Here is a 25,555-nt window from a genome sequence, read left to right on the forward strand (position 1 = left end):
GCAGGACAGGGACACGGGGACACGGGGACACGGGAACACGGGGACACGGGGACATGGGGACATGGGGACACGGGCAGGCAGGAGAACAGGGACATGGGCACTTGGGGACATGCGGAGTACTGGGGCACAGGGACACTGGGAACGTTGGGGACCAAGTCCTTGTGCGTGAGGGCACATGGGGTACTGGTCCTGGGGCGTGGTGTCCCATCGGAGGGTCGGGTCACTGGTTCTGGGGCACAGGGAGATGTGGGGTGCTGGGGCACACTGGTCCTGGGCCGTGGGGCATGTGGGGCAGTGGGGCCTCAGTCCTTAGGGCACAGGGATACGTGGGGTCCCACAGCCCGTGGAGGAAGCAGAGCCCCTGGGTTGGCAGGACACTGCCACAGGGACAAGCAGGTGCTGAGCAGTGGCATTTGGTAGGGGACACTGGGAGCCATGAAGGCTCCCCAGGAATCCTTGCCCTGTTTGCCACCTGGTCCCTCTGTCCCCCTCTCATCCCCTTCAGCTCTCACTTCTCTTTCTGTTCTGCTTTTTTTCTGCCTTGTGATTCTTGCAGAGCTTGTGGCTCTCCCCGCTGTCCCTTTTGTCCCCTTCTTGCTCTTTCCCTGACATTTTTGGAGTCATCTGCACATGTTCTGATTCCCCTGCAGCGTGTCAACATGTGGGACTGGGCTGTGGCTGTGTCACTGGGTCTGTTATTTCCCTCCATGGCCCCTCTGCTGCAGGAGGAAGCTGGGAAAATGGACTGGGGGCTACCAGCACCCACTTTGGTGGCAGGAAGGGGATGGCAGAGTGGGACAGTGCAGGGCAGCCCCACCTACAGGGTGACATTGGCTTGTCAGCCCGACCAAGGTGATTGATTCCTGGGGATGTGTGGTCCTGGCAGGGCTGGGCAGGCAGGGTGCCCTGTGCCCCTGAGGTGCTGCAATGGGACACGGGCACGTCACCAGGCTGGAAGCCAATGGCCTCCTTCCTGCCCCCCTCCTGGGACATGTACAACTCCATCTGCCTGCTGCAGTTCACAACTGTCTTTTTTTGATGTCTGTCTTTGGTCTGCTTCCTCCTCTGCACAGCGTGACATTGCGTGCTAGTGCCTGGAAATCACCCCAAGCTTGATGACGTCCCCCAAGTGCTCGGCGGTGGTGACAGCTGACCGTCTGGCCACTTAGACCACAGGGGCGTGGCCAGGACACAGGCGACGGGGGGGGCGGGGGGGGGGGGGGCGGGAAGAGCAAGGGTGCTAGTGGGGAGGGGGCTGGTGTCCGTCCTGCTGTGACGCACGGTGGGGCCAGCCCTGCCTGTGACCACTCTGCAGACCCAGCTTGTGCAGAGGCCACCCCACAGAGATGTCCTGGCTGGTGCCTTCGTCCAGCTCTGCTGCTGCCTGTGTCACCCTCCTGATTGGCTGTGCCTGGCTCAGCTCCGCCACACAATTCTCCCCAAGTAAGTGCCTTGGTGGGTCTGGGGGATGGTGGGACAGGGTAGGGAAGCCTCATTGGGACACCCCACCATCACGTCCTGTGATCCTTGGAGGGGATGGCTGGGCATCACAGTGAAAGCTCGGGGCACTGCTCTGCTGCTTCTCTGGGTGTCCACATTGAAAATCTAAGTGAAGACCCGAAACCCTGCCACCCCTTTCCCTTTTGGAAATGAAAATCAGGTTACTACTCTCATAACCTGAATTTCCCCTGTCCCCCGGAGAGGTGGAGAGTTAGCAGAGGTTGCAGTAAACCTGTTGGATGTAACCAGGACCCCTGGGGACCGACTGCATGGAGCTTTTGGAGCTGAGGGTGGTATGCAAGAAAGCAGACCCTGGCTATGATTTTTGAGAAGCCAGAAAAGGGATTTGATCTGGAGTTGCCTGTCTAGTGTCCTGGGACCTTCCTGTTCTTAGTTTTTGTTCTGAGCAAGCACTGAAACCCCTCCAACCACAGGAAGACAGGAGGGTGTGTGCAGCCCTAACTGCAGTGAGGGGCTGATCTGATGGGCTGGCCAGGAGGAGGAGGAGGCAGAAGCCCCCGTGGGACAACTACTCCCATCCTGGCATGGGTGGCCATATCCTGACCCTGTCCAGGCATGGGTTTCCTGGTTTTCCCATGGGGTTGCAGGGAACCTGTTGTGCTGGGCTCAGTAGGAAAGGGGACATTGGTAGGGCTGCGTGTCCCTGTGCCGGCACGTGGGAGCAGAGCCTGGCTGGGCTGCAGGCCACCAGCAGGGCAGGATGTGGTGTGGCTCCGCATGGTGAGGGTGGCAGGATGTTAGGGGTTCCCGTGCCCTGAGCTGCCCTTGCTGTGGGGCAGGGACATGACAGCTCCTGCATTTGCTGGCAGCTTGGCAGGGAGGGTTGATAGCTCCTGCGTGGTCCCAGGTGGGAAGGGGTACTGGGAGGGGGCTTCTGTCTGAGTCTGACGCCTTGTGTCCTCTGCAGTGCGTAACAAAGGGCGAGTCTTGATTCCTCTCACTCCCCAAGAAGAAACCACGTGCCCCAGCGCCTCCGTGGAAGGTTTTCTCAACAGCACTTTCACCACCCACCTCCTCCCTGCCCTCTACTCTGTGGTCCTGTTTGTGGGGCTGCCAGCCAACGCTCTGGCTTGCTGGGTCCTGGTGACCAAGTTCAGGGGACATTCCAGCACCCTCTTCCTGCTCAACCTGGTCAGTGCCGACCTGCTCTTTGTTGTCCTGCTGCCCTTCAAGATCTCCTACCACCTCCTGGGCAATCACTGGCTCTTTGGGGACTACCTGTGCCGCACCATGGTGGCTGCCTTCTATGGGAACATGTACAGCTCCATCCTCTTTCTCACCTGCATTGGCCTGGAGCGCTACATCTCTGTGGTGCACCCATTTCTGCGGAAGGGCTCCAGCTGGGTGTGGGGCAAGGCAGGCATCTCTGTGGGCATCTGGCTGCTGGTGGGGCTGGGAGTGAGCCCTCTGCTTTTGCACTCCCAGACAAGTCATATCTTGAGCCTGAACATCACAACATGCCACGATGTCGTAGGAAAGGATAAGCACATGTTCTTTGCCTACTATTTCCTCTCCCTGGTAGGTCTGGGCTTTGGCTTGCCCTTCGTGCTCATGACCATCTCCTACAGCTGCATCCTGGCACAGCTGCTGCCCAAGGGGAGACGCTATCGGCAGGTGGTGCATGTCCTGGCCCTGGTTCTCCTGGTCTTCATCCTCTGCTTCACCCCCAGCAACGTGCTGCTTTTCATCCACTACATGCTTGAAGCCACGGGGTGCCACAATGTCACCTACATACAGTACACCCTGGCCCTGGTGTTCAGTGCATTCAACAACTGCTTTGATCCCTTCATCTACTTCTATATCTCCAAGGATTTTCGGGGCTGGGTCCGGAATGCAGGCAGCTGCTGCCTGGGGGGGCTCGAGACCTCGTCGGCGAGAGCCTCGGAGAAGGCAGCCTTGCCCCTGAGGTCCAGCAATCAGAGTTAGCTGTAGGCAGGCCTAAGGAGTGCCAGGCTGTGTTCCCCTGCCCTGGGAAGGGGGGATCCTCCAGCTTGGTGCCCAGTATGAAGGGCCATGCCATCCCAGACTAGCAGCAGACATGGACAGAAAATCCCACCCTGGATCTGAGGTTCACTAGGTCTTTGCCCCAGTTTTGCATTTTCTCCAATGCTGCTGGTGCTGCCCCCATCCCATGGGTCCCTCGGTTAGGTGCCTGACCCTGGCACCCCCGTCTCCCTGCCTGCCAGACCCCCACATCACACTGCTCCTTCTGCAGTGACCAGACCCTCCAGAGTACAAATAAACCTTTATTTCTCCCTGCTGGTGGAAGGAACAGGTATAAATACCCAAGCTGAGCAGGAGCTGGCCTCCATTGCCAGGACTATGCGCCGGGCACACACAGCCAGCCCTGCCCCTGTTGCCCCCCCACCGCCCCAAATATGCCACAGTAGATATAAGAAGGGAAGTGGGGGATCATGTGGGTGTCCTGACCCTGTCCCGTGGGCCCAGTGCTGGAGAGGGGACATCATGGTGTTATCCACCACGCTGGCAGGCACTGCATGCTCCCCTGCCTGACACTGTGCCATGCTCCCAAAACACGCAGGCACTGTGTTTTATTTTCTCTTTTACTTGCTTCCCTTGGTGCTGGGCCTGATGACAGACATGCCGCTCACAAGCAAGAGCGCACGTGGCAGCACCCCCAGCCCTCCAAAGAGGGGGTACCATGGCTCTGCATCCTGGTCCCCACTAGTCCCCTGGTCCCCACTGGTCCCTGCTCCCAGCCCGGCTCTGGGGTCAGGAGGAGGAGGGTGCAGGCTCCCTGATGTGGGAGCGTGGAGTACCCATCATCGCTGCTGCCGGGTACGACTTGACCCCCAGGTTGGTGGCCACCCCTTTGGCACGGTGGGTCACGTCACTGGCTGGCCTGGCCCTGGTGGCTGGCCCTCATTCTTCTTGAGGATGACGCTGCTGAGCTCCTGGATGAGTTTGTCATTGATGGGTGAGGGAGGCTGCATGCTCCTCTTTCTGGGGATCTCCAGGGAGGTCTCCTTGTTAGGACTGCTCCCTGGTGTGGCTGTCTGCTCCCAGTCCCTGGCCAGCACCAGGGAAGGCTCCACATTCCTCTCCAGAGAGGCCGTTTTGGTGGGTCTGAGCCCCTGTGCTGGAACTTTGTCGCTCTCCAGGTTCAAGCCCCTTTCAAGAGACAGGGCTTTGGTGACAGAGGGACCTGCCACCCTCTGGGCCGGGCTGGCAGGCAGTGAGGAGCGCAGCGCTGTAGCTGGGGGCTGCTCAGGAAATGGGGCTGGCTTCTTGGACCTGTCCACGGGGGGCATGGCTGACAGGTCTGCCAACAGCCCCTGCTCCAGCTCCAGCGCAGCCAGCTCAGCGAAGCTGCCCACCTCCTCATAGACAGGATCAGCGTCCACCTCCTTCTCCTGCTGCTCCTCTAGGGAGTCCTGGTGAATCTTCATGGGCTGGGGGAGGGTGGGGGGTCAGGGTGAGGGGCACTGTCTGCACTGCTCAGCTGTACCCCTCCATCCCCCCGTCACCTTCCCCTCCCTGCACTCGGGTCCTGCCCAGGGAGCCTTGCCCCCTGCCCATGGGCCTGATGACTGCAGGAGACTCACCCTCCATCAGGTCTCTTGGCTCAAGCACTGTTGCCCTTTCTCCTCCATCGCTGATGGAGGGTGAGCGTTTTGGTCCCTGTGAGGCATGATCCCTGCCACCAAGCTGTGGCACCAGCTCAGCATTCCTTGCCAGAGGTGGTTTGGGGTGGGGAGGGCAGATGGGTGGCCATGCAGAGCACAAAGCCAGGTGAAGTCCAGGCAGGTGGCCCCCATGGAAATAACCTGATGGTGAGGGGAACTCAAACCCATTTTCTCACATTTCTTATGTTGATTCCCCTCTGGGCAATATGAACGCAATGGGAGAGGCTCTGGGAACTGGGCTGGACTATTGTCATGCTTGCATGCACTGGGACCATGCAGGGACCTCCATCCCTGGGTATGGGGTACACAGAGCAATGAGCATCTCCGTCTCTGCCATGCAGCTTGGGCAGGATGGCCTGGGCATGTCTCCGAGTGCAGGTGGTATGCTGCAGGCAAGCCCATGCTGCCAGAGCCAGGAGGCATGGTGCAAAGCCAGCAACAGACATGCTCCACATGTGCGGGTACTTACAAAGAACATGGACAAAGTCCTTCGCGTGTGCAGGCGGCGCTAGAAACAGAGGAGATGGGCAGAGGTAAGCACACAGTAGTGCAGAGCAGGGACACGGATGCCTTGGCAGGCAGAGGATGGGCAGCGGGGTGCAGCACTCCAAGTGCCCTCACAGTGCCCTGCATGCATGGAGAGCTGCCACAGACAGGAGCACAGCATGCAGCACACACAACCACACTCACACACCCAGCCCGCCCCACCCCCCCCACCCCCACCCCCAAGCACAGGGAAACACACCAAAAACATCCATCAGTGCCAGGCAGCTTGCACCCCCTCCAGGGCCCTGGAGTGGCACATGGTCTTGAGATGGGTGCATGGACCTGGGTGGATGCAGGAGCACCCATGGGCAGGCGTAGCTGCTGGGGCTTTACCAGGGTTTGGTTGGCGGAGAGCATGGTGGCATCAGTGCTGTCCCCATGCAGGGGCACCAGCGGCATGGTGCCAAACTTCTGCTTGGCGAGGTCAGAGGAGGAGCGCCGGCGCATGATCACGGGGCGCAGGTCATCATGCTGTGCAAAGGGACAGGACAGGGAGAGGGGGTCATGCCATGCTGCCTGGCCAGGCCCCTCCTGTCCCAGTGCGGCCCAGCTGGGTGGCATGGCCAGCCTGCACTCACCTGAGCCTTGAGGATGCTGGTGGTCCAGTCCCACAGCTCAGCCCGCCCCGAGCACACGAGGTACCTGCAGAGGAGCCATGTGAGAAGTTGTGAGGGAGCAGGGCCAGCGGGGCCCAGGTCCCCTTGTCAACTTGCCTGTGAGCCCTAGGCTGTCAGGCACAACTATACCCAGAGAGGCTGCACCTCTGAAACTGCATGCCTGAATCGCTGCTTCAGGGCAAGGCGAGAGCTTGTTGAGCAGCCATGAGGCACCTTGGCTCAGCTGTCCTTGCTGCCTTTAGAAGAATATCACAGCCCCATGTCAGGGGCAGGTGATGTGCTGCTGCAGCACTGGCAGTGTCAGGGAAACGGGGACAGGATCAGTGGGATGCACGGGTATGCCCAGGCACCCAGTGATGCCAGGGAGGCCAGGGCAGGGACCCTAGCTCAGTGCAGGGTGCAGGAGCACCTGCTGTTGGGTGTGCGGGGACATGGAGCAGTGTTGAATGAAGGCTGGCAGGCAGCACAGCCATGCAGGTGATCTGCACACCTGGGCAGGGTGAGCAGGTCCCTCTGGAGCCTGGTGCTGGGTGCTTGGAAGATGCATCTCCCCAGAGTGCTGGCATGGATGGGGAGGTAGGAAAGGTGTGTGGCACGGAGATGGATTGCCCCTGGAGCCTGGCCCCCACCTTGTGCCAGGGAGCATGTGGCCTCACCACTCTGTCCCTTGAGTGTCTCAGCAAGGTACCAGCTCTACTTTGACCTCCAGGGCCCTGTAGCACTGCCCCTGGCTGTCCCACTCCCACTAAAACTGGGGACAGATCTCAACATCCCCCCAGCCCCAGGACAGTAGGGGCAGATACTCACAGCTGCTGCTTGTCCAGGGTCAGTGTGAAACCCCACCTGGCGAAAGGAGGAGACAGGCTGTGGTGCAGCACCACCAAGCCCAGACACAGCCTGGGGTTCATGGGCAGTGGGGGCAGGGGTCTGAGCTTGTCCCAGCTTTGGGTCCCGGTGGGGCTTGGCATGCTCCCAGCATGTGTCGGGTGCAGGGACCAAGGGTTGTGTGCCCCAGAGCCATGACTTGGAAGGTGCCACTTACTGGGCTGGTGGCTTCAGCTTCTTCTTAACGCCCATGTAAACCTTGGCTGCGTCCAGGGGCCACTCGCGCTCTGGCTTGGCACTCTGGGGAAGGAGATCTATTGAGTCAGCCCAGCTTGGTGCCAGCCTCCCTGCCAGGAGGACAGCCACCACCGTGCCACTGCTGTCCCCAGGCTCCCCTTCCTTGCCTCTCCTCCCACCCTCAGGGCACAGGTCCACCCCTGCAGCATCCCCTGGGTACCCTCTTCTCCTTGAGCAGCAGCAGCCTCCGATCCCGGATGACAAAGTAGCGCTCCTGAAACTTGTTTCCCAGCAGTCTGGGGGGCTCCTCGCGGCATTTCAGCAGCCCGCACTTGGGGGTCTCACGTTTGACACCTGCCCAGTGTGGGTGGGGAGATGGGGGTCAGGGGGGCTGGAAGCAGGTAGGGGGGTGGCTGGGGTATTGCAGTAAGATCCCACTGTGGGTCTCAGGGATGTGCTCCTGAAGGCTGCGGCGTTGTAGCCAAGGCAAAGGGAAGCACAGGCAGAGCTGTCCCACTCTGTGGACAGCCCTAGGGGCTGGGACCCTTTGTGATTGCCTTACCTGTGAAGAGACAGCTGCCCTCACCGATGGGGACCTTCCTCACCAGCAGATAAGCGGCACTGGGCTCTGGGAGTTTGCACCACTGCAAAGCTTGCTCCAGCACTTTCTCCTTGGGGTGCAGGGGTCGCTCTGGGGAGGCAGGGACACTCTCACTGCTGCATCCCCTTCCTGTGCCAGTCTCCATCCCCCCTGCCAGTGGCAGCAAGCTGCCCACCCATACCTCACACCTCCTCCTCACCAGCCCGGCCACACTGAGAGCATCCCCCTGTGCTATCCCACCATGCTCACCCAGCTCCCCATTCTCCAGGGCTTCAAAGGTCAGCCAGATGTCCAGGCTGGCTGCCACATTGCGCATCTCCAGCACCTGGTTGGTGAGCTCCTCTGCTGTCATCGTGGGGGACACCTGGGGGCGGACATAGGGAAGCTGCAGTGGGTGGTGGCAGGATGGGTCCCAGGGACAGGCTGGGACCTTTTTTTTTCTTCCCTTTTTTTCCCTCCTGCTTTTGCCTTTTCTTTCTTTTTCTCTTCTGCTTTTGCCTTTTTTTTTTCTTTCTTTTTTTTTTTTTTTTTTAGAAGCCTGCATCCCTCCTTGCTTCCTCTGGCATGGCCCTCCTTTGGGACTCACCTTCAGGGTGATGCAGCAATCCGGCAGCTTCTGCTCCAGGTAAACCTCGATGATGAGGTCCCCTGCCTGTGAGAGCTGGGGGAAAAGCGGGTGGCATTGATGCTGTGCTGGGACGGGTGCTGTGCACATTCCCTCTCCCCAGGGGCTGGTGAAGGTGTCCCAGGGAGCTGAGGCTGCTTCTCTGCTGGGCAGGAGCCTCAAGGTGATGAGCAAAAGGGAGACAAGCAGGGGAAGGTCCTTCCCCAAATATGTGGTGTGGGACAGTGGGGACCCAAGGTGGGCAGCTGGGAGTGCCCCCATCCTCCAGGCAGTCCTACCAGCCCAGGGGTCCCTTGTGATGGGGGCCAGCAAGCACATCCCTGGTACCTGGGTGTCCTTCCAGGTGGTGATCAGACTGTTCTCCAGATCCATCTGGGATACCTGGTCCTCGTCAATCTGCCAGAGGAAGGGTGCACAGGGTGAGAAGGACACACATGGAGTCAGTGAGGAGTGGGATATGGCTTGAGGGCACATGGCCAGGATAAAGGGATGCAGGGCGAGGCAGAGGCAGGCAGTATGGAGGGATACAAGGGGAGATGCACAGAGCCAGCACAGAGGGGGCTGGCAAGGACCCTGCAGAGAGCTTACATTGAAGATGCTGACATAGTTGTCAATGAGGTCTTCCATCACCTTGACCTCGTGCTCCCCTTTGCCATCAGTCTGGAAGAGACTGGGTGCAAAGAGCAGCGACAGGTTCTTGGTGCTCATCTGGTTGAGATCTGCACATTTCTGCACCCTGAGACAAGGTGGACAGAGATGAGGGGTTGGTCTCACTCTGGATGGGGTTTCAGCCCCAGCCACCCTCCTCTGCATCATACAAACTCTCCTGAATAAAAGCCCATTTTTCCCCAGCTCCCCAGCAGTGGCAACTTCAAGCTGGGCAGTTCCTTTTCCAAGGACTCCCAGCTGCCATCAAACCACAAAACAGCCCCATCTCATACTCTGAGTTTAGGATAGGAATTTGGTTTTTCCCCTCTTTTTTTGGGCACTGGGTGAAGTTTCCATTCTACAGGCGGGTGTCCCCTACTCCCAAACCTCCTGTCACTCTCCCTTGCTGCAGGATGACTTTGGGAATGTTTGAGGTGTCCCAGAGTAACATGCTCCAGGACACCCCAGCACTGACTGGGGGGCTGATGGGGCAGGGCATGGGCACTGGGCTCTCCCTGGCTCACAGGGATGGGAACCAGCATGCCTTGGGCAGCAGCGAGATGCCACACTACGGCCTGGCCTTGGGGACCCCGTCTGGACCAGGGCGCCCTGCAGGGAGGTGGCCTACTGACCGGTAGAGGTGCCCGATGAGCGCAGCCAGGGTCTTGTGATTGAGGCGAGGCAGGCGATGAATTAGTTCCTTGTACCGTTCCAGGCGCTGGGGCTTTGAGGAGATTTCTGGAGGGAGAAAACCAAGTCATGGACCGTTGCTGAACCCAACAGACCCAGAGCTGACATGGTACCAGGACACCTCCCTGAGGGACACTGGTCCCAGGGGTCGCTGTCAGGCAGCCCGGTGTGGGAGCAAGTGTGAGGTGAAGGAGGTACCTGCAGCCTCCTTCCACTGTGGGTGCAGCTCCAGGGTAAAGACAGGGTCTTCCAGCTCACGGAAGAACCTCTTCAGGACATCAGTGACATCCTCGATGAAGTTGTCATTGATGCGCAGCTTGACGTTGCGAGCATCCCGCCGAAACTCCTCCATCAGTACCTTGATCCGGGACTTGGCTCCATTCTTGCGGTAAATACCCTCATGCCGCAGCCCTGGGACAGGGACATGGGGTCATGGTGGGGTCACGGGGGCCCAATCCTGCTTGAGGAATCCCTAACAGGGCTGGTGCCCTGAGAGTGGTGCCTCCTGCTTGGACTCATTGGCCACCCCATGTGTGTTGGAGGATGCTCTGACCATGCTGCTGCCATGCTGAGCTCACCATACTGCGTGATGAAGGCAATGCAGCTGTCCACAATGATGGGAATGTCACCCCGGCTCAACTGCTGGTCCCGCAGTGCATTGCCCCGGCCCCCTGCTGATGCCTGGATGTCAGTGTACCATGCCGCTGAGTCCGCCCGTGACAAGCCCTGCAGGTAAAATGTCCTGAGAACAACAAGGGCAGAAAAGAGGGAATGAAGGTTGCCGAGGGGGCAGGTCATCCCCTCCTGCCTGTAGGCACAGCCTGGCTCTGGGACAGGTAGTGTGGCACAGCCAAGCTGAGCCAAAGGACACCCTACCCCAGCAAGACACCCTGGGCTTGGGTGACCTCTGTAAACACCCTGGCCACAGCCCTGCTGTCCCAGTAGCATCCCCACTGTGGGTTTGGGATCAACATCAACTAATGCATGAGTGCCTTTGCCCTGGGCAGCCTGCTGAGGTTGCTTGGCTCATTATCTGTCATTTCCGCAGCCAGGACTCACCTCCCCATCTCCACAAGGATCATCAGCTCCTTCTTCTCTGGGGTCTCCGTGGGGGGAACCAGACCTGCATTGGGGTGAGAAGTAGAGGGGTCAGAGCCATGCATGGCCCGCCACCATATGGTACTGGTCCTGGGCTGTGGCACAGAACTCACTGAGCTCCTGCAGCCGCCGGAGGTTGATGCTGTCCTCAGCCCCATCATCATTGGTGGGGCAGATGAAGAGATGGGCTTTCTGCAGGATGAAGAAGGCCTGCTGCCATCGCTCAGGGTTGAGCATGCACTTGTAGCGTAGCTGGCCCACGCGCTGGAATTCGTAACCCAGCAGGCAGTGACAGCTCATGGGTGTGAACCACTGTAGGATGGAGCAAAGAGATGAGCTGGGTAAAGACAAGGCTCAGCACCTGAGCACAGACCCCCAGAAGGATGGGGGCAGGTCACCAGGGAGGACATGAGCCCCTACAAAGGGAAGAAGGTGCTTGCCACAGAGGATGAAGATCACAGGGAGGTGGGAGGAATCACAGTGGGGAAGTGAGGACAGAGCCCAGGGACCCACCAGTGCCATGGGGTGCTGAGGCTGGCTCACCTTGCCGATGGCACTGGCCCAGGCTTGCAGGGTCTCAGGCCCATCGGTTCCCAGCTGCTGCACTTTTTCCCCAGCGAGGAAGAGCTCGAGGGTGAAGCGAAACCTATGGAGGATGAACCAGCCCATCAGGACAGCCCCCTACCCCAAACCTGCACCCAGAGCCAGATCAGACCATTGCACCAAGCAGAGACCAATGCCCACGCTGCTCTCTCTGTGCCCACAGGCATTCTGGGCATGCAGTGGGGGCACAGCTGGGTGTACCTTTCAGTGGGGCCAGGGCTGGCGAGTGCCTGGGCTCTGTTCACGCCCAGGGAGATGAGGTCCCCACTCTCAATGTGGCCCAAGGGCTCAGTGCATTTCTCTGTCTCGAAGAAGAGCAGGGCTCTCTCCAGGGAGCACCACGTGCGCTGGAAGTCTGCAGGACCGGGGGGAGGTCAGCAGCCCTGGAGTGGGCACCCCACTGGCTGCCCTCCCATGGTCCCCACACTTACCCTCTTTGCTCTTCTTGGTTCCTGGGAGCTTGAGGGGGGGCATGGCCCGGTACAGGTACCCACTGTGTGTCACTGGCTGTGTGATCTCATTGTAGACTCCCTCCAGATGCGGTTCCTGTGCGCTGGCACTCCCTGCGGGGAATGGTGCTGAAAGCAGGATGAGAGCAGGCACCCACCAAAGCATGAGTACCAGAGGAGTGTGGAGACCCTACTCATGCAGGTGTAGGCAAGTCAGTGTCTCAGGCATGGGGTTCCCTGAAAAGGGGCTCCAGAGGAAGCTGCTGCCTTGTCCCATCCCAAAAGAGGGGTGCAATGGGAATGGGGCAGGTGGGTCCCCCAGGGAGCCACCGGACCTGAAGCACTGGCTGTCTCCAGCCTTGGGGTGTGCTGTGGGGGGCAGGGACAATGCTAAGGAAGAAGCCCCCCCCCCCCCTTACAGCCAGATGGAGCTTGAGGGTTCTTGTTACCTGAATGGTTCCTGGGCCTTTTTCTCTCCAGTCCCCAGCAAAGGTCTGCCCCTGTGGCCACCTCACAGGCAGCGGGGTCAGCTGCCAGCCCAGCCTCCGAGGTTGAGAAGAACTGCAGGACGGTCTTGAGCAGGGCTGGTCCTGCCACTGCAGTGCACAGCGCCTGGGATGAGACAGATGCCTGTAGGGACCACATTGTGGCTCACAGAGACCCCCAGCCCACTGCCAGGGGTGCTCAAAAACAGGCAAAGTGGGTCACAACTCCTACCTGAGCCCCGAGAACTACCTGACATGAGGGTGTGGGTGTACGCAGCCAAGCTGGTGTTGGTATCTCAGACCCGGAGCTCTGGGATTGTTCCCAGCACCCCAGCATCCTGGCTGCACTCCAAGGTGGCCCTTACCTGGAGCACGTCCTCCTGAGTGGCACAGTGGGGATGGGGCAGGCGGTACCGTCCCTCTCGGTACTTGCGTGAGATGAAGTCCCGTCTCTGCTCAGCAGTGGCATCCGGGTAGAGGGCCTCAGCAGTGGGGAGGTGAGCAGCCCAAAACCGGTTGGCTCGGTCATTTCCCAGCACAATGAAGAGCTACAGGAGAGTCCCATGGTCATGGTGAGCACCAGGGCCAGCCAGGAGGAGCAGGATGCCCAGTGTCCCTGCATCCTGGGGGAGACCGTGGGGCTGCTGCCTTGCCCAGAGCCTGGCCCCTGAACATGCCATGCCAGCCCCAGTGCCCTGCCCTGAGTGTCTCTACCTGTACAATTTCATTGGACCAGACACTGGTGTCAAGCTTCAGACTTTGCACCTTGGAAATGTTGGAGCCCAGGCTGCGGTGCTGCCCTGCAAGGAGTAGGAGAGTGAGCACCCCTTGGTCCTGTCAGGGGAACCGGTACCCAGGTCGCACCCATCACCCAGCCAGCACCCTGCCTGCCAGGCAGGGCCAGCCCACACCTGCTGGGACCCCCATGTGCCTCCCAGGGAGATGTACTGGCCTGCACACTGCTTGCAGATGACCACACACAGGTTGATGGATGCCCAGTCGGGACTCTGAGCCCAGCAGTCTGCACAGTATTTGTTGGCTTTGTTGGACCAGATCTTTTCTGCCACCTCGTAGTCATAGAGTGTCTCAGCTATGGCCTCCTGCAGGGCCTCCATCCACTCCCGCTTCTCCCACTCTGACTCTGCCACGAAGCTATGAGCACCAGCACAGCCAAAACTCAGGGGTCTGGAGAAACCAGCACCTGGGTCCAGCACCCAGCTGCTCCCCCATCTTGTTCCACCCAGCTGCCTGAGGTACCTGAATATTTTGGAGGGAGTGATGAGCTCGAAGCTGCGGTTCTTGGCTTCACGGATGGTGGACCCACGCATCTCAATCAAGCAAATGCCAATGCCCATTTTAAAGAACTGAAATTCAGAGTGACAGTGGTGCTGGCTCTGCAGTGCAGCAGCTGCAGTGGACACACCACCCAGACATGCCCATGACACTGGAGCCAGGGAGCTGTGTCCAGCTTTCCCAGCACCCCATCCCTGCTTTGCCTGGACAAGCCAGACCTGGTACCCTGCCACGTCTCATGTGGGCTGACATAAAGCATCCTGCAAATGAAAGGCAAGTTCTGCCCATAGCCCTTGAAACCTGGCCATTCAAGTCCTTCTGTTTTGGGGATTTGAGTTCACACTAAGTCAGGTGCACTCATAAAGCGTCAGCTTGAGCAAAAACCACAGAGGCTTGAATGTTGCTTTGTGCAAGTCAGGCAAAGTGAAACAAGGTGAATAGAAGAAAACCAGGGTTGCTAAGAAAATTCAGCAGGCAGGATGTGGGGAGTTCCATGGGCAGCAGGCAGGATGCGACTGGCCGGCAGAGACCTGCTGCCTCCCATGTGGCAAGCCTGCGCTGCAGTAGGCATGTTTGCTGGTGGTTTTGTTGTCATTGATCTACCTGTCCTGTGATGGATCGGGACATTTCAGTGTGACCAACACCTAAGTGCCTGGCAAAGATGAAGATAACTTGGTGATAGCGAGGAGATCCTGCTCTGCCATTCCCTTTCTCCTACCTGTCCTTTTCCTCTCTGCTCTGCCTTTGGCACTGCCCCTGGCTAAGCTCCCTCCATCCCTCCATTGCTCTCATCCCATTCACTGCTGGCACAGCCCTCTGTGCCAGCAGGGTGTTTGGTCTGGCCACAAACCTGCTCGCTCTTGTACAGCCACATCTCAGGCAGGCTCAGGGCTGCAAACACCTTGGACTTCTGGCCCTTCAGCTCCAGGACGCCTGACTTCTGGCAGTGAGCGGTGTTGGCGGGCTGGGGCCGGCATCCCACCAGGCGCTGGTCCATCACCTTCTTCTGCAGTGTGGAGCACCACTCATTCCTCTGGGCTGGGGACCGGGCATGAGGGAGCAGGTCTGAGCCTTTCCCAACAGCCCTGGCATGGAGCAGAGCACCCAACAGACATGGCAGGGGAGAGGTCCCCTCGCTCATTGTGGCTAGATGTTTTAGGGACAGGGTGAGAGCTGCCCTCAGGATGCTCTGGCTGGAGGAGGGAGTCAGGGACGGTTCTTTGGGGACTGGTGGGTCCTGGCCCTGGTCTTCGCTTACCCTCATTCTCAGCACGGAAGACAAAGATCCGGTGGCTGGTGAAGACCTGGAACTTGTTGTCCTTGGTGGAGCGAGCCATCTCAATCACAGACAGTGGGATCACCCCCTTGGGGTAGGGCTCCTGGAACAAGCCCCAGGCAGAGTTACCCCTTTTCCCTTCCTGTGGGGCACCTCCATAGCCTGGCCACCCCAGTACCCACCTTGCCAGGCACACTGGCACCATAACAGCAGAGGTAAGGGGATGTGTCAGAGATGTCTACAAGCTCCTGCAACAGTGGCTGCTCTGGGGCCATGCATGGTACCGGTTTTTGCATGGGTGTCTCTGGTGTGAGACCAGCCTGTCTGGCTGTGTGGTGGGACTGGGACAGCAGTGTCTGTCACCCCAGATGGCGTGGCAACCACCAGCACCCCACAGCAGGCCTAATGAGGCCATGCAGAGCCCCCACAGAAGGATGAGAGGATGTGGGACAGGAAAGGGTTGTCTCACCCCACACTCCTAACCCACAGTGCCAGCACCCACAGTGAGAAAAGCTCCTCCACGTGTAGCACATCCTCCACATCCTCTGGGTGCTCGGCTGGGTGCTGCCTCATAGCAGAGTCCAAGGGACACCAGCAGCTGGGCAGGAGCTGAGGATTCAGGGGGGGATGGGTCCATGGCTGGGACCCAGAGACCCCCCATTTTGCAGCCAGCTTGCGAGCCAGCAGGACCCCCTCACCTGCTCCCTTTCTACCCTGTGTTTCCTATGGCGTGAGGCTATGTTCGGAGTCCCCCAGGCACAAGGTGCCATGGCTGCTCCACCCTAGTGATGGTAAAGCAGTGCTGTCTCCTTACAGAAGGACAAGGGGAGGCAAAGGGAATATGGCAGCTCATGTGGTGTCAAGGCACCCCACTTAAGCTGCACAGTGCACCCTCCCCACCTTGCCCGCATCCCACCCTTTTGTACCTTCTCACTGCTGAAGTACATCAGGTTCTTCCCATCAAAACGGACGTAGCGCCTCTGGAAGACATAGTTCCTGTTGGGATGGCAGAAAAACAGGGATGTTGGGAAGCGGATGATCCCCCCGAGAACCCTACATCTGCTCACAGACCCCCTCCTTCCCCCAAGAATGACTGCACAGAGACCCTTGAAGCATAGCTGGGGCAATCAAGAGGGTCCTCCTCCTGTGGGGAGGTCTGGCTGCCCCAGTAGCAGGGTGACCAGCGTGCCCACCTCACCAGCCTTGTCCAAAGGGGTTTTACCTATGGGGACTGTCCCATGGGTGGGCACGTACCCCTGTGGGGAGAGTTTGTCCAGCCAGCCGCTGAGCATGGTGGGTCGGGGCTCAGAAAGTGATGTGAAGCTGGCGTAAGGGGAGATGGTGAGGTCATCCAGGACCTCGTCTGGGTAAAGATGGGCTGGCAGGCTGAAAGGGGCACCCTCGGCCTGTGGTGCATCCACAGTGGAGTACCCCTCTGTGTCATTTTGGATGATGCGGTCGATGAGCCGGGACCGGGTCTCCTCGTCCTCACTCCTTCCCTCGCTGCTGCACTCGCTGCTTGTCCTGTGAGAAATGGGGCTGTGAGCGAGCCTGGCTATGGCAGCATGGCTGCTCACCGTGTGGTGGTCTGGTCAATGCCAGCCCATTTGGGGATGTCTCACATACGCAGATGCTCCTGGCCCCATCCTGGGCTCCTTGGGGTACCTGCTGATGTGGCTGTTTGCATCTCCCTGAGAAGAGTGGGACAAAGGCTCAATGCTCATGAGTCCTATGGCCACCAGCAGCCTGAGGCTCAGCCAGTCCTACATGATGGCAAGTCTGGGGCTAGTTGGCAAAATGGGCTTCCCCACCTTGGGTAACACTGCACAGGCCACCACACATCTCCAACCCCCTGGCATCACCTCCTTCCCCTCTCCATTCTCCATTTCAATCCAGGCAGCAAACTGAAGCCAGGCAGCTCCCTGATCCCCCGTCCTGCTCCCTCATCTACACCCACCCCAGCTACCCCCTCACCAGGGGTCTCAGCCTGCTGTCTCCTTCTACCACTCCAGTGTTCATGGCACTGTGAAGGTCCTTTTGCTGCGATACCCTCCTGCCTGCTCTTGTGTCCAGCCAAAATGTTTTGCAAAGGGATTGGGATGGACAGATGGGCCAGTGGAGCTCCTGCATCCACCTCATTTTCTTGGAAAGCCATACTAAACCCCCCAGCCAGGCCTGGTGAGACTATCCAGTCACAACAATAAAAGGAAACTATAAAAATAAACTGCTAAGCCTGCCCCTTCCCCTCAGCCCTCTCAGCAGATACTTTTCTTTCCCTGAAAAGGAAGTATTCTGGAAAATGTCTGACGGCCCCAGGAGCTCACAGGGGAACTGCCCAGGTGCAATGGTGATGGGCAGGAAGAGAGTCACAGCAGCCAGGACACCCTAGCATCAACAGGAGAGCACCCATGCCACTGGGTCACTCGTGGCATCCAGTGCCAAGATGAAGAAAAGGCTCCAAGAAAGAAAGCAAGGACAGTGCAAGCCCTGTCACAGCTTCTGTCTGAGGAACACCTGAGCAAGCTGGGCATCTCCGGTGGGGAAAGGGTGCGTGATGGGGGCAGGTTTCTGAAGTTGTGAGCAGGATGAGGAGGGTGCACAGGCATCTCCTGGCCACCACTGCTTCAGTCACAGGAGCTGGGTGACATCAAAGCCAGCAGGAGCAAGGTGCAGAACCACATGGGAAAGGAGGGGCTGACCTGTGGGACTCCTCACCATGGGATGTTGTAGAAGGAGAAGTTTACGGAGGAGAAACTCACTGGGGGTACTGAATATGAGAAACTACCTCCAGCACAAGTCCAAGTGCTAGAAATGCTTTTAGACCAGGCAAATGACCCCAAATACCGACTCTCACCATAAATCCTCCAAAAAGCTGGTTTTGAGCATTGCCTCATCATAACAGCTAAAGGCAGCACACGGACCTGTGCTCTGACCCTGGGCAGGCACCTTATGAGGCCATCAGACATTAGATGGCCCTGAACTATGTGGGACAGAAGCAAGACCTAAGTCTGCCTGGGAGGATGTTGGGCTGGAGCCAGCTAGGGGTCAGGTCTGGAGAAGTGAGATGGTAGATGGGGCTGAGGAGGTGGGTGGAGAGAGAAAATGGCCTGTGTCTGCAAGAAAGGCAAGAAACGGCCATGGGTTGCTTGAAGGCTCAGAGTGCAATGAAAATTGCTTTTAATTAGCATAACAGAGCCTTGGCAGATATGGAGTCCCAGCGTGGTGTCCAGCTTCTTCAGGAGGGACCGGGCAGGGAGCAGGCTGGCTGGACGACTCTACATCACAGGCGGACATCAGCCTTGAGTGCCAGAGCCTAGTGGAAAACAGACCTGCTGAATGGGTCACGACAAGAGAAAAAGGGGGAAAATCCTTGACAGCCATGATTTACAGCCACTGAAACCATAAAGAGCTGGAGGAAAACTGACATCTGGCAGGGACAAGCAAAGCACATGGCCCAGCTGGAGTGGACCCCACTCAGCACCCCAGGAGCATGCCAAGTGCTCCTTTTAGTTGAAAGGTATTTCCAGGTCAGCTGAGCCTGGAGGGTGATGCCTGAGGTGCACTGAGTTGGCATAGTCTCAGCCTGTCATTGCTCACATGGGAGATCTGGTGGAGGATGGAGGATGGGTGATGGAAGAAAGGGATCTGCTGGTGGTGAGGGGGCCAAGGAGCTGCTAATGGATCTGGTTATGTCAACTGGGTGTCATGGGCCAGACAATCAACCTGTGAGTGGGTACCTGGAAGTAGGTAGGGGGATAAGGAATAAGCTGTCAAGGAACACACCATTCTCAGCGTTTCTTTTCCTGCAGGAAAGATGCCTTGAGGTGTGGGGAGAAGTAAGCCACGTAGGTATCTGGCAGAGGATCATCTCATGGTGGGCCTCGATGCAAACCAGGGCAGGGTGCACCATTCTCACCACAATGCCTGACGAGTTGCTGTCTGACCCAGTCCCCCAAGCTCCATGGGGTGACTGGGCACCGCTGTGCCACTGTCTCTCTCCTGGTGAGACTGGTGTCTGAAGCAGGGCAGATGCTGCCCTCCACACCAGTATTTCAGGGGGCTGAGCATCACCAGCTCAGATGAAGGTGCTCAAACATGAAAGCAGGTGAATCCCACCCTATGGTCCAGGCTCTGCTGGACCCTCAGAGACCCATCTCCCAGTTTTAAGGGGAATTTTGCATTCCTCTTCCTCTTTGCTGAGGATACCTCATTGCTGGCTGAGGCAGCTCTGTCCATCTTTAACACTGACACCCACCGCCCGGACCCCAGGCAGCAACATGGGCTGGATGAAACTCCCCCAGGACAGAGCGAGGAAGTACCTCAGTTAGGATGAAGATATTGTGCCAAAGGACTGGGAGGGCCTCACTGAAGTTTTGGGAGTGGGAAATATTTCCCATAATGAGCGGGTTAGTGGGTTGCAGGAGATGCATTGTCCCCACTGACCGGGTGCCAATCAGCAGGATGAGGAACTGACTGAGCTGGAGAAACACCAGTGCTGAAGAGAAGGATTGGGAGGTCCCACAGTGGCAGGGGCAGGGTCCAGGGCTGGCCATCAGTGGCTCAGCAGCTGAGCAGGAGCCCATAGCTCTGCTCCAGGAGGATCATTGTCAGATCAGTGGAGCTGGTCAGGGGAGGAAAGCATTGGAGCAGCTGGCAATGAAGTCTATGAGCACCATGCAAAAGTCTTCAAAGACTTTTCCGTCTCTTGTTCAGCTCCCCACACCCCAACCACCTTAGTGCTCAGGCTGGGAAAAAAACCCCCCTGTGAACCACTGCCTCTGCTACTCTGCTGACAGTTGTGTCCTGTCTCTTTTCAGCAAGACCAGGCTGCAAAGCCGCTGGTGAGTCCAGGGCTGCAAGTGCCTGGCCGATGCCCTTGGGATGCTCTGGATCCCAGCTCCTTGGAAGCCACGGAACAGCCCCCAGCCCTGCTCTGAACTGCTGGTTCAGAGGCTCCATGGCAGATTTCAGTATTTCTGTTTACAAAGCTCTTGCTCCCAGGTATTTGCAGTTCTCCACCTATGGCCTGTGTTGGCTTTTATCTGACTGCAATGTGTGGCTGACCGTGATGCTGGATCAGGCCACACTGCAGTGACTTGCACCCAGAGCAGGAGGTGGGCTGGACCAACCAACACTGGGGCCAGAAAAGCCGGGGCATGGTGATGCACTGGCCGGCAAGGCCATGAGCAGACCCAAAGGACACAGAGCTGCAGCTCGCCTTCTCTCTAAGCAGCACAGGAAAAGGAACCCTCCCCATTTGAAATGGGAAGAGCAGCTTTCCTTCCTCTTTCTGAGATGCTATCAGGAGTTATGGAAAGTACGTTTCAAAAACATTTTTAAAGTGCCTCTCACAATCTCACTGTCCACCACAGTGTGGCAGATCAGCAAATGCTGATCTGATGATGCTGGAGCCTTTGGAGTTTACACATCCCTTCATCTGGAGCTCAGTCATCCCCTTTCTGAGCAACCCCTGTTCCTCCTGGTGTTTCCCTGCTCCCAGCAGCAAAATCCAGGCTCTGCCTGGTGTGCATGTGCCCAGTGCCACTGTCACTGCCCCAGCTGTGCACCCAGAGCATCTGTGGGTAAGCACTGGCCCCCCGAGGGCCACCCACCAGCATGGTTCCTTCTCATCTCTGAGCCCACTGGCTCTTCTTAAGACTGCTGACCTGATGCCAGATGCTCCTGATGGGCTCTGTGGTGGGGGAAAAGTGCCCACTACCTCTCAGACTGTCCCCTGGGGTGTCCCCTGCCCCCCTGACATGCAAACCCCAGACCCGAGCCCAGCCCAGCCCCTGTAGCCCAGAGGAGGTGATGCCTACCTGCATGCTTCTCGCTCCAGGTCCAGCTCAGACACTGTCTCATAGCTCTGATTAGAGGCGATGCCAGCACCCTGGGAGGAGAGACTTGTCACATCTCCTCTGCCATCTCCCATCCCAGACCCCCTCAACCTCCCTGGCCCACTGTGAAGGGGGCTCAAGCCTGTGATCCCCACCCCAGCAGTGATGCTCAGCCAGGCATTGCTGGGAACCACGGTCTCACCAGCTGCAGCTCCCCACTTCGCAGCAGCTGCTGGGATGCAAGAAGACTGCAGGGGACAGCCACCATCCCACAGTGTCCTCTCACCTTCTGCTCCCGGGATGGGGCTGCATGCCCAAAGATGGTCTCGCTGTAGGGGCTGACGGGCTGCTCACTGACCTCTGTGGGATGAGACATGGGAAGGAAAAGCAGTCATTGGTGCCTACTGCCGGACAGCAACCAGCCAGGACTGCCAACCCTGGAGGGGGACCCCCACAGTGCACCCCAATGTCCAAGGCATCTGGCGTAACAGAGATGCCAGCCCAAATATGTGTGGGGCTGGATCCTGCCTTGGCCTGGGGCCACCCCAGTCCCTGAGTGAGGCAGGAGCACAGGGCAGGACCTGGGGGAAAGGCAGGGTATGTGGGTGTCCCCCACACCCCCCTTCCCTGGGGACACCAGGAGGTCTCCGCTGCACACTTGTGGCCTGGGGCTCTCACCTGGCTTGCTGGTGGGTCTCTGTGGGATGGGGGGCAGGCCCCCGCCGGGCCAGCTGGAACTGCTGGAAAACAGGAGAGGGGTTACTGTGGCTGCAGCCGGGCCAGAGTGGTAGCCTGTGAGGTTTTCCCACCTTGTTTTCTTGTCTGGTTTATATGGGCTGGAGGCTGTGCCTGACTGGGGCTGAGCCAGGCTTTGTTCCCCAGGATGTGCAGCATACCCTCCCTGCTCCCTGCACCCTCCTTACTCCCTTCTCCTCCCCACCCTGGGACATACTGGGCTGTGTCTCATGGGGCTGCTGGCCATTTCCCACCTGAGCTTGCCCCCAGCTGACATCTCCTGCCTTGCTCTCAGCAGGAGCCAGCCCCAGAGCCCTCACACCCTCACCATGCCAGGGACACCCAGCCCTGCTGCCTGGGGGGGCAAAGGAGGGGCAGCAGCTTCTTTGAGCCATCTGGGGGCCCAGGGCCCTTTCAGCTCAGCGGGATCCCAGCTGCCCTGCAGGACTGCTCCATGCAGAGCCTGGGGAAGGCATGGAAAGGGTGGTGAAAGGGGCTTTGTCAGCACCCAGAGGCAGGCAGGGCCAGGCTGGGGATGGGGTCCCAGGGGATGGGGTCTCTCTGGCTGCTCTGCACCCCCCCTTCCATTTCCTGGGATGAGGGAAAACATCTACTTACTCAGGCTTGTCGTCCAGCTGGGTCAGCTCCTGCAGGGACAGAGCCGGGGGCTGAATGAGACCCTGACCCTGGGGACCATCCTCCCCTCCTGAGTCCTCAGTGGGTGCTGATGGGGGCTCGAGTCCTTCATAGATGATGTTGGACACCATCTCCACCCTGCCCTGCCCTGATCCCATCTGTGAGGCTGCCCTGGGGCAGGGCGAGGGATCTCTTCTGGCTGGGATGGCTGCGGTGGGCAGGGGAGGGTTGGATGCAGGGTGACCCTCCAGCACAGTTCCAGGGCTGGGCTCGGCTGTCTGGCCCCTGTGGCTGTGCCGTGGTGGGACAGACGGGACAGATGGGGGGTATTTCTTTGTTGGCTCCACGGTTTGTCTGTGATCCAGAGCTGGGGGAGGACGTGTCTCCTCTCGAGCGCTCTCCCGTGCTCGCAGCCGGGATGCTGCCATGCCCATGGCCACGGCTGCCCCTGAACCAGCTGGTGGCACTGGCTCTGGGCTCTCCAAGTCCGTGGAGCTCTCCCCCGGCACAAACCCTTCCAGTACCACAAACGCTGCAGGTGCCCCGTCGCTGCCTGGACCGTGTGTTGGCACCGTAGTGCGTGCCAGTGGCACGGGTGTGAAGCTCTGCTCTGGCTTTGAGCGAAGGAAAACTGTCCTTGGCTTGGGAACTGGCTTCACAAGGCGGGGAGCAGGGTCCTCCTCTGGAAGCGATGCCTGGGCAGGCGCAGCGATGCGTTGCTGGGTCCCAAAGGCATCAGTAGCCCCTCCCAGCTCTGCTTTCATGGCATCTTTGCCTGCCTGGGGGGCATCCAGGACCTCGGTGGCTCGAAAATGGGTGTCTCCTGCTGTGGTTTCCCCCGGAGACTGACTGAGCATCACTGTCTGCTGCGCCAAGTTCAGGATCCTTTTGCGGTGCCCAGTGGCGGTGATGCCAAGCTGCTGCAGGTCATTGCCACCCAGCCAGGCGGCATCTCTGGCCACATGGTACCCATGCTTCTTGAAGACATCCTGGTACCTCTCCAAGTGGATGGTGGTCAGCCAGTCTGCAATATCAGAGTCAAGACTGCACGGGGAGCTCATGGCCCTGGGGTGCCTCTTTGACGGATGCTCAGCCCATCATCTGTTGAAGGAGGAGAGAAAGGGGGTGAGGAGGGAACAGGAGGTGGGTGGGTGGGTCCAGCTGCTGTGAAGGGCACAGATGCTGTGGGTGGGAGCACGAGATGCTCCTGAAGGTCCCCCCGCCTCACCGCTCTCCCCAGAGTCGCTCACCTCCCAGCTCAAGAAGCCAGCATCCTGTTGTTCCTCAGCCCCAAGCCTCTCGGCCCCTCCCCGGAGTTGCCGGATCCTGGCCCTGCTTTGTCGGTGAGGCTGTGACCTGAGCCCAGACAGGAACTGAGAAGCCGGGGGCTCACAGGGGAGTGGGTGGTCGAGCAGATGCTGGACACTGCAGCATCCTGGGCTCTGTTGCATGCAGAGCTGGGTTGGAGAACGAGAGCTGGCACAGCCAGGGGGGTGTCCTGGCGGAGGGGGCTGCCTGAGGCAGATAGTGGGGGGGAGCAGCTGGGCCCCTCCCAGGGGATGAGCTGCTGTGCCGGCCAGCTTGGGGAGGGCTCTGTGGCCGGAAGGGCCAGACCATAATTTCTCTCTCTCACTGCTGTTGAGGGCATGAGAGAGGTCAGCATGACTCACGGGCAGACGGAGGGGGGACAGCCTCCCACCCCCAGACGGGACGGGCCCCTATGCCCCTGCTGCCAGCACCCACAGCTCGGGACAGAGGGGCACAGCCTGGGGCTTGTGTGCAGCATGGTGTCCACCCACCAGGTCCCGCTCTGCCAGGGACCCCCATCCCCAGCTTATTTGCTGGCACCGCCCCGGGACAGAGCTGGGGGCTTTCTGTGGAGCACTGAGGGCCTTTTTCCCATGAATCATGCTGTTCTGCACTAAACCATCTGTGCTGACTGTGCTGCCACTGAGTCTTTTTCCAGTTCCTCCATTTCCCTCTATTGTTCGGCGCAGGCTTCCTTCCTGCTGCCTGCATGCTCCCACGCATCCCCTGCCCTCTCCCACAGGAGCTGCGTCCCGACCTGCTGAGGGACAGCCAGGCCAGATTCCCTGCTGCATGAGCCCCCGCACCCCCATGCAGGCATCTGCCTGCTCCCCAGCTCTGTCTGCACAGGCAAGAGTTCCCCGAGTGGCACGGGGAAGTGTGGCCAGGCTGGTGGAGGCGCTGGTGTTCCTGGGAGTACGTGGGGGGGCACGCCGTCAGCAAGCACGTGTGAACAGCAGGGGCTTCTGCTCACATGCGTGGGTATGCGGTGTGCATGCTGTGTGTGCCCAACCCTGTATACATGAGCACAGAGGGGTCCCCATGGGGCGAGCAGCTGCATGCTGGTGTACATTGAGGAGGGACAGCCATGGCAGGAGCTGGCCCAGAAGCTGGGGGAGCAGGGCATGAGGTGCAGGGCATGGGGACATTGCAGCTGGAAGGCTGCTTATTGGTGTAGGACCTACACAAAGGGCTGGGTAGGGGGGTGTGGAGGAGGATGTCCTGCACTGGTGTGGGCTGGTGTCTCTGGCACAGGGTTAAAGGGCTGTACCCACTTCTGCCCAGCAGTCTGGGGCTGAGATGGGGCAATTTCCCTCTTTCTTGTGCCTCTATCGCCCCGAGGGATCTGTGGCCACTTTTGCCCCCTGGCTGCCTTGCCTAGGCTTCAACAGGCAGCCTCCTGCGGGAAACTGGCTCCCGAGATCTCCCTATGCCTGGGCAGTGGGCACTGGAGCCGTGCCAGGCATTGGGCTGTGGTGTGGCACTTGGGGGCAGTCCAGCGGTGCCTGTGAGTGGTGGCACTTCAGAGGGAGCTGGACACCATCCCTGTCCCTGCAAACCCATGCAAACCAACCAGTGCAGTGAGCACGGACTACCCAGGCCCTGGCCCTTCCCCCCATGTCCCCGAATCTGTCCCATCCATCCCTTGCCACCCTCGGGGTTCTCCCTCACCTCTCACCCCGCAGCGCAGTCCGCAGCCCCCCAGGGCTGGCTCCAGCAGAGCAGCACGGTGGCAGTGCTGCTGCGGGCTCCACGGCTGCCCCAGTCTGGGCTCCAGGGTGATGCCAAGGTGTCTCTGCTGGGCACAGGGCTCAGCCTGCAGGCACAGGCAGGCAGCCCTGCAGGAATTGCTGCGGGCACAGGCAGGCTTCGCAGCAC

At 59.3% G+C, this 25,555-nt stretch overlaps 2 protein-coding genes across 2 annotated transcripts; one reads left to right on the forward strand and one right to left on the reverse strand.

Annotated features, from left to right (window-relative positions):
* The first annotated feature begins 1,224 nt into the window (after positions 1-1,224).
* Positions 1,225-3,780, forward strand: LOC130153543 (proteinase-activated receptor 2-like). The gene is made up of 2 exons (XM_056348499.1): positions 1,225-1,443; positions 2,429-3,780. Exons 1-2 carry the CDS (start codon positions 1,347-1,349, stop codon positions 3,445-3,447), a joined length of 1,116 nt encoding a protein of 371 aa, XP_056204474.1. The 5' UTR covers positions 1,225-1,346; the 3' UTR covers positions 3,448-3,780.
* On the reverse strand, positions 3,750-25,522 carry ARAP3 (ArfGAP with RhoGAP domain, ankyrin repeat and PH domain 3). Its single transcript, XM_056348503.1, has 34 exons — positions 25,349-25,522; positions 22,352-23,470; positions 21,677-21,738; positions 21,285-21,358; positions 20,981-21,051; positions 16,416-16,685; positions 16,088-16,157; positions 15,144-15,264; positions 14,736-14,923; positions 13,850-13,956; positions 13,545-13,744; positions 13,307-13,392; positions 12,958-13,140; positions 12,557-12,719; positions 12,090-12,221; positions 11,860-12,013; positions 11,599-11,701; positions 11,169-11,367; positions 11,017-11,080; positions 10,536-10,699; positions 10,156-10,368; positions 9,900-10,005; positions 9,208-9,355; positions 8,947-9,015; positions 8,581-8,655; positions 8,244-8,358; positions 7,956-8,084; positions 7,614-7,747; positions 7,374-7,456; positions 7,139-7,174; positions 6,293-6,356; positions 6,048-6,185; positions 5,638-5,676; positions 3,750-4,934 (listed from the first exon to the last, which is right to left on the reverse strand). Exons 2-34 carry the CDS (start codon positions 23,428-23,430, stop codon positions 4,368-4,370), a joined length of 5,406 nt encoding a protein of 1,801 aa, XP_056204478.1. The 5' UTR covers positions 23,431-23,470; positions 25,349-25,522; the 3' UTR covers positions 3,750-4,367.
* Between the last annotated feature and the right edge of the window lie 33 nt (positions 25,523-25,555).

The sequence above is a fragment of the Falco biarmicus genome, chromosome 8 (genome assembly GCF_023638135.1).
Source record: "Falco biarmicus isolate bFalBia1 chromosome 8, bFalBia1.pri, whole genome shotgun sequence".
NCBI lineage: Eukaryota > Metazoa > Chordata > Aves > Falconiformes > Falconidae > Falco > Falco biarmicus.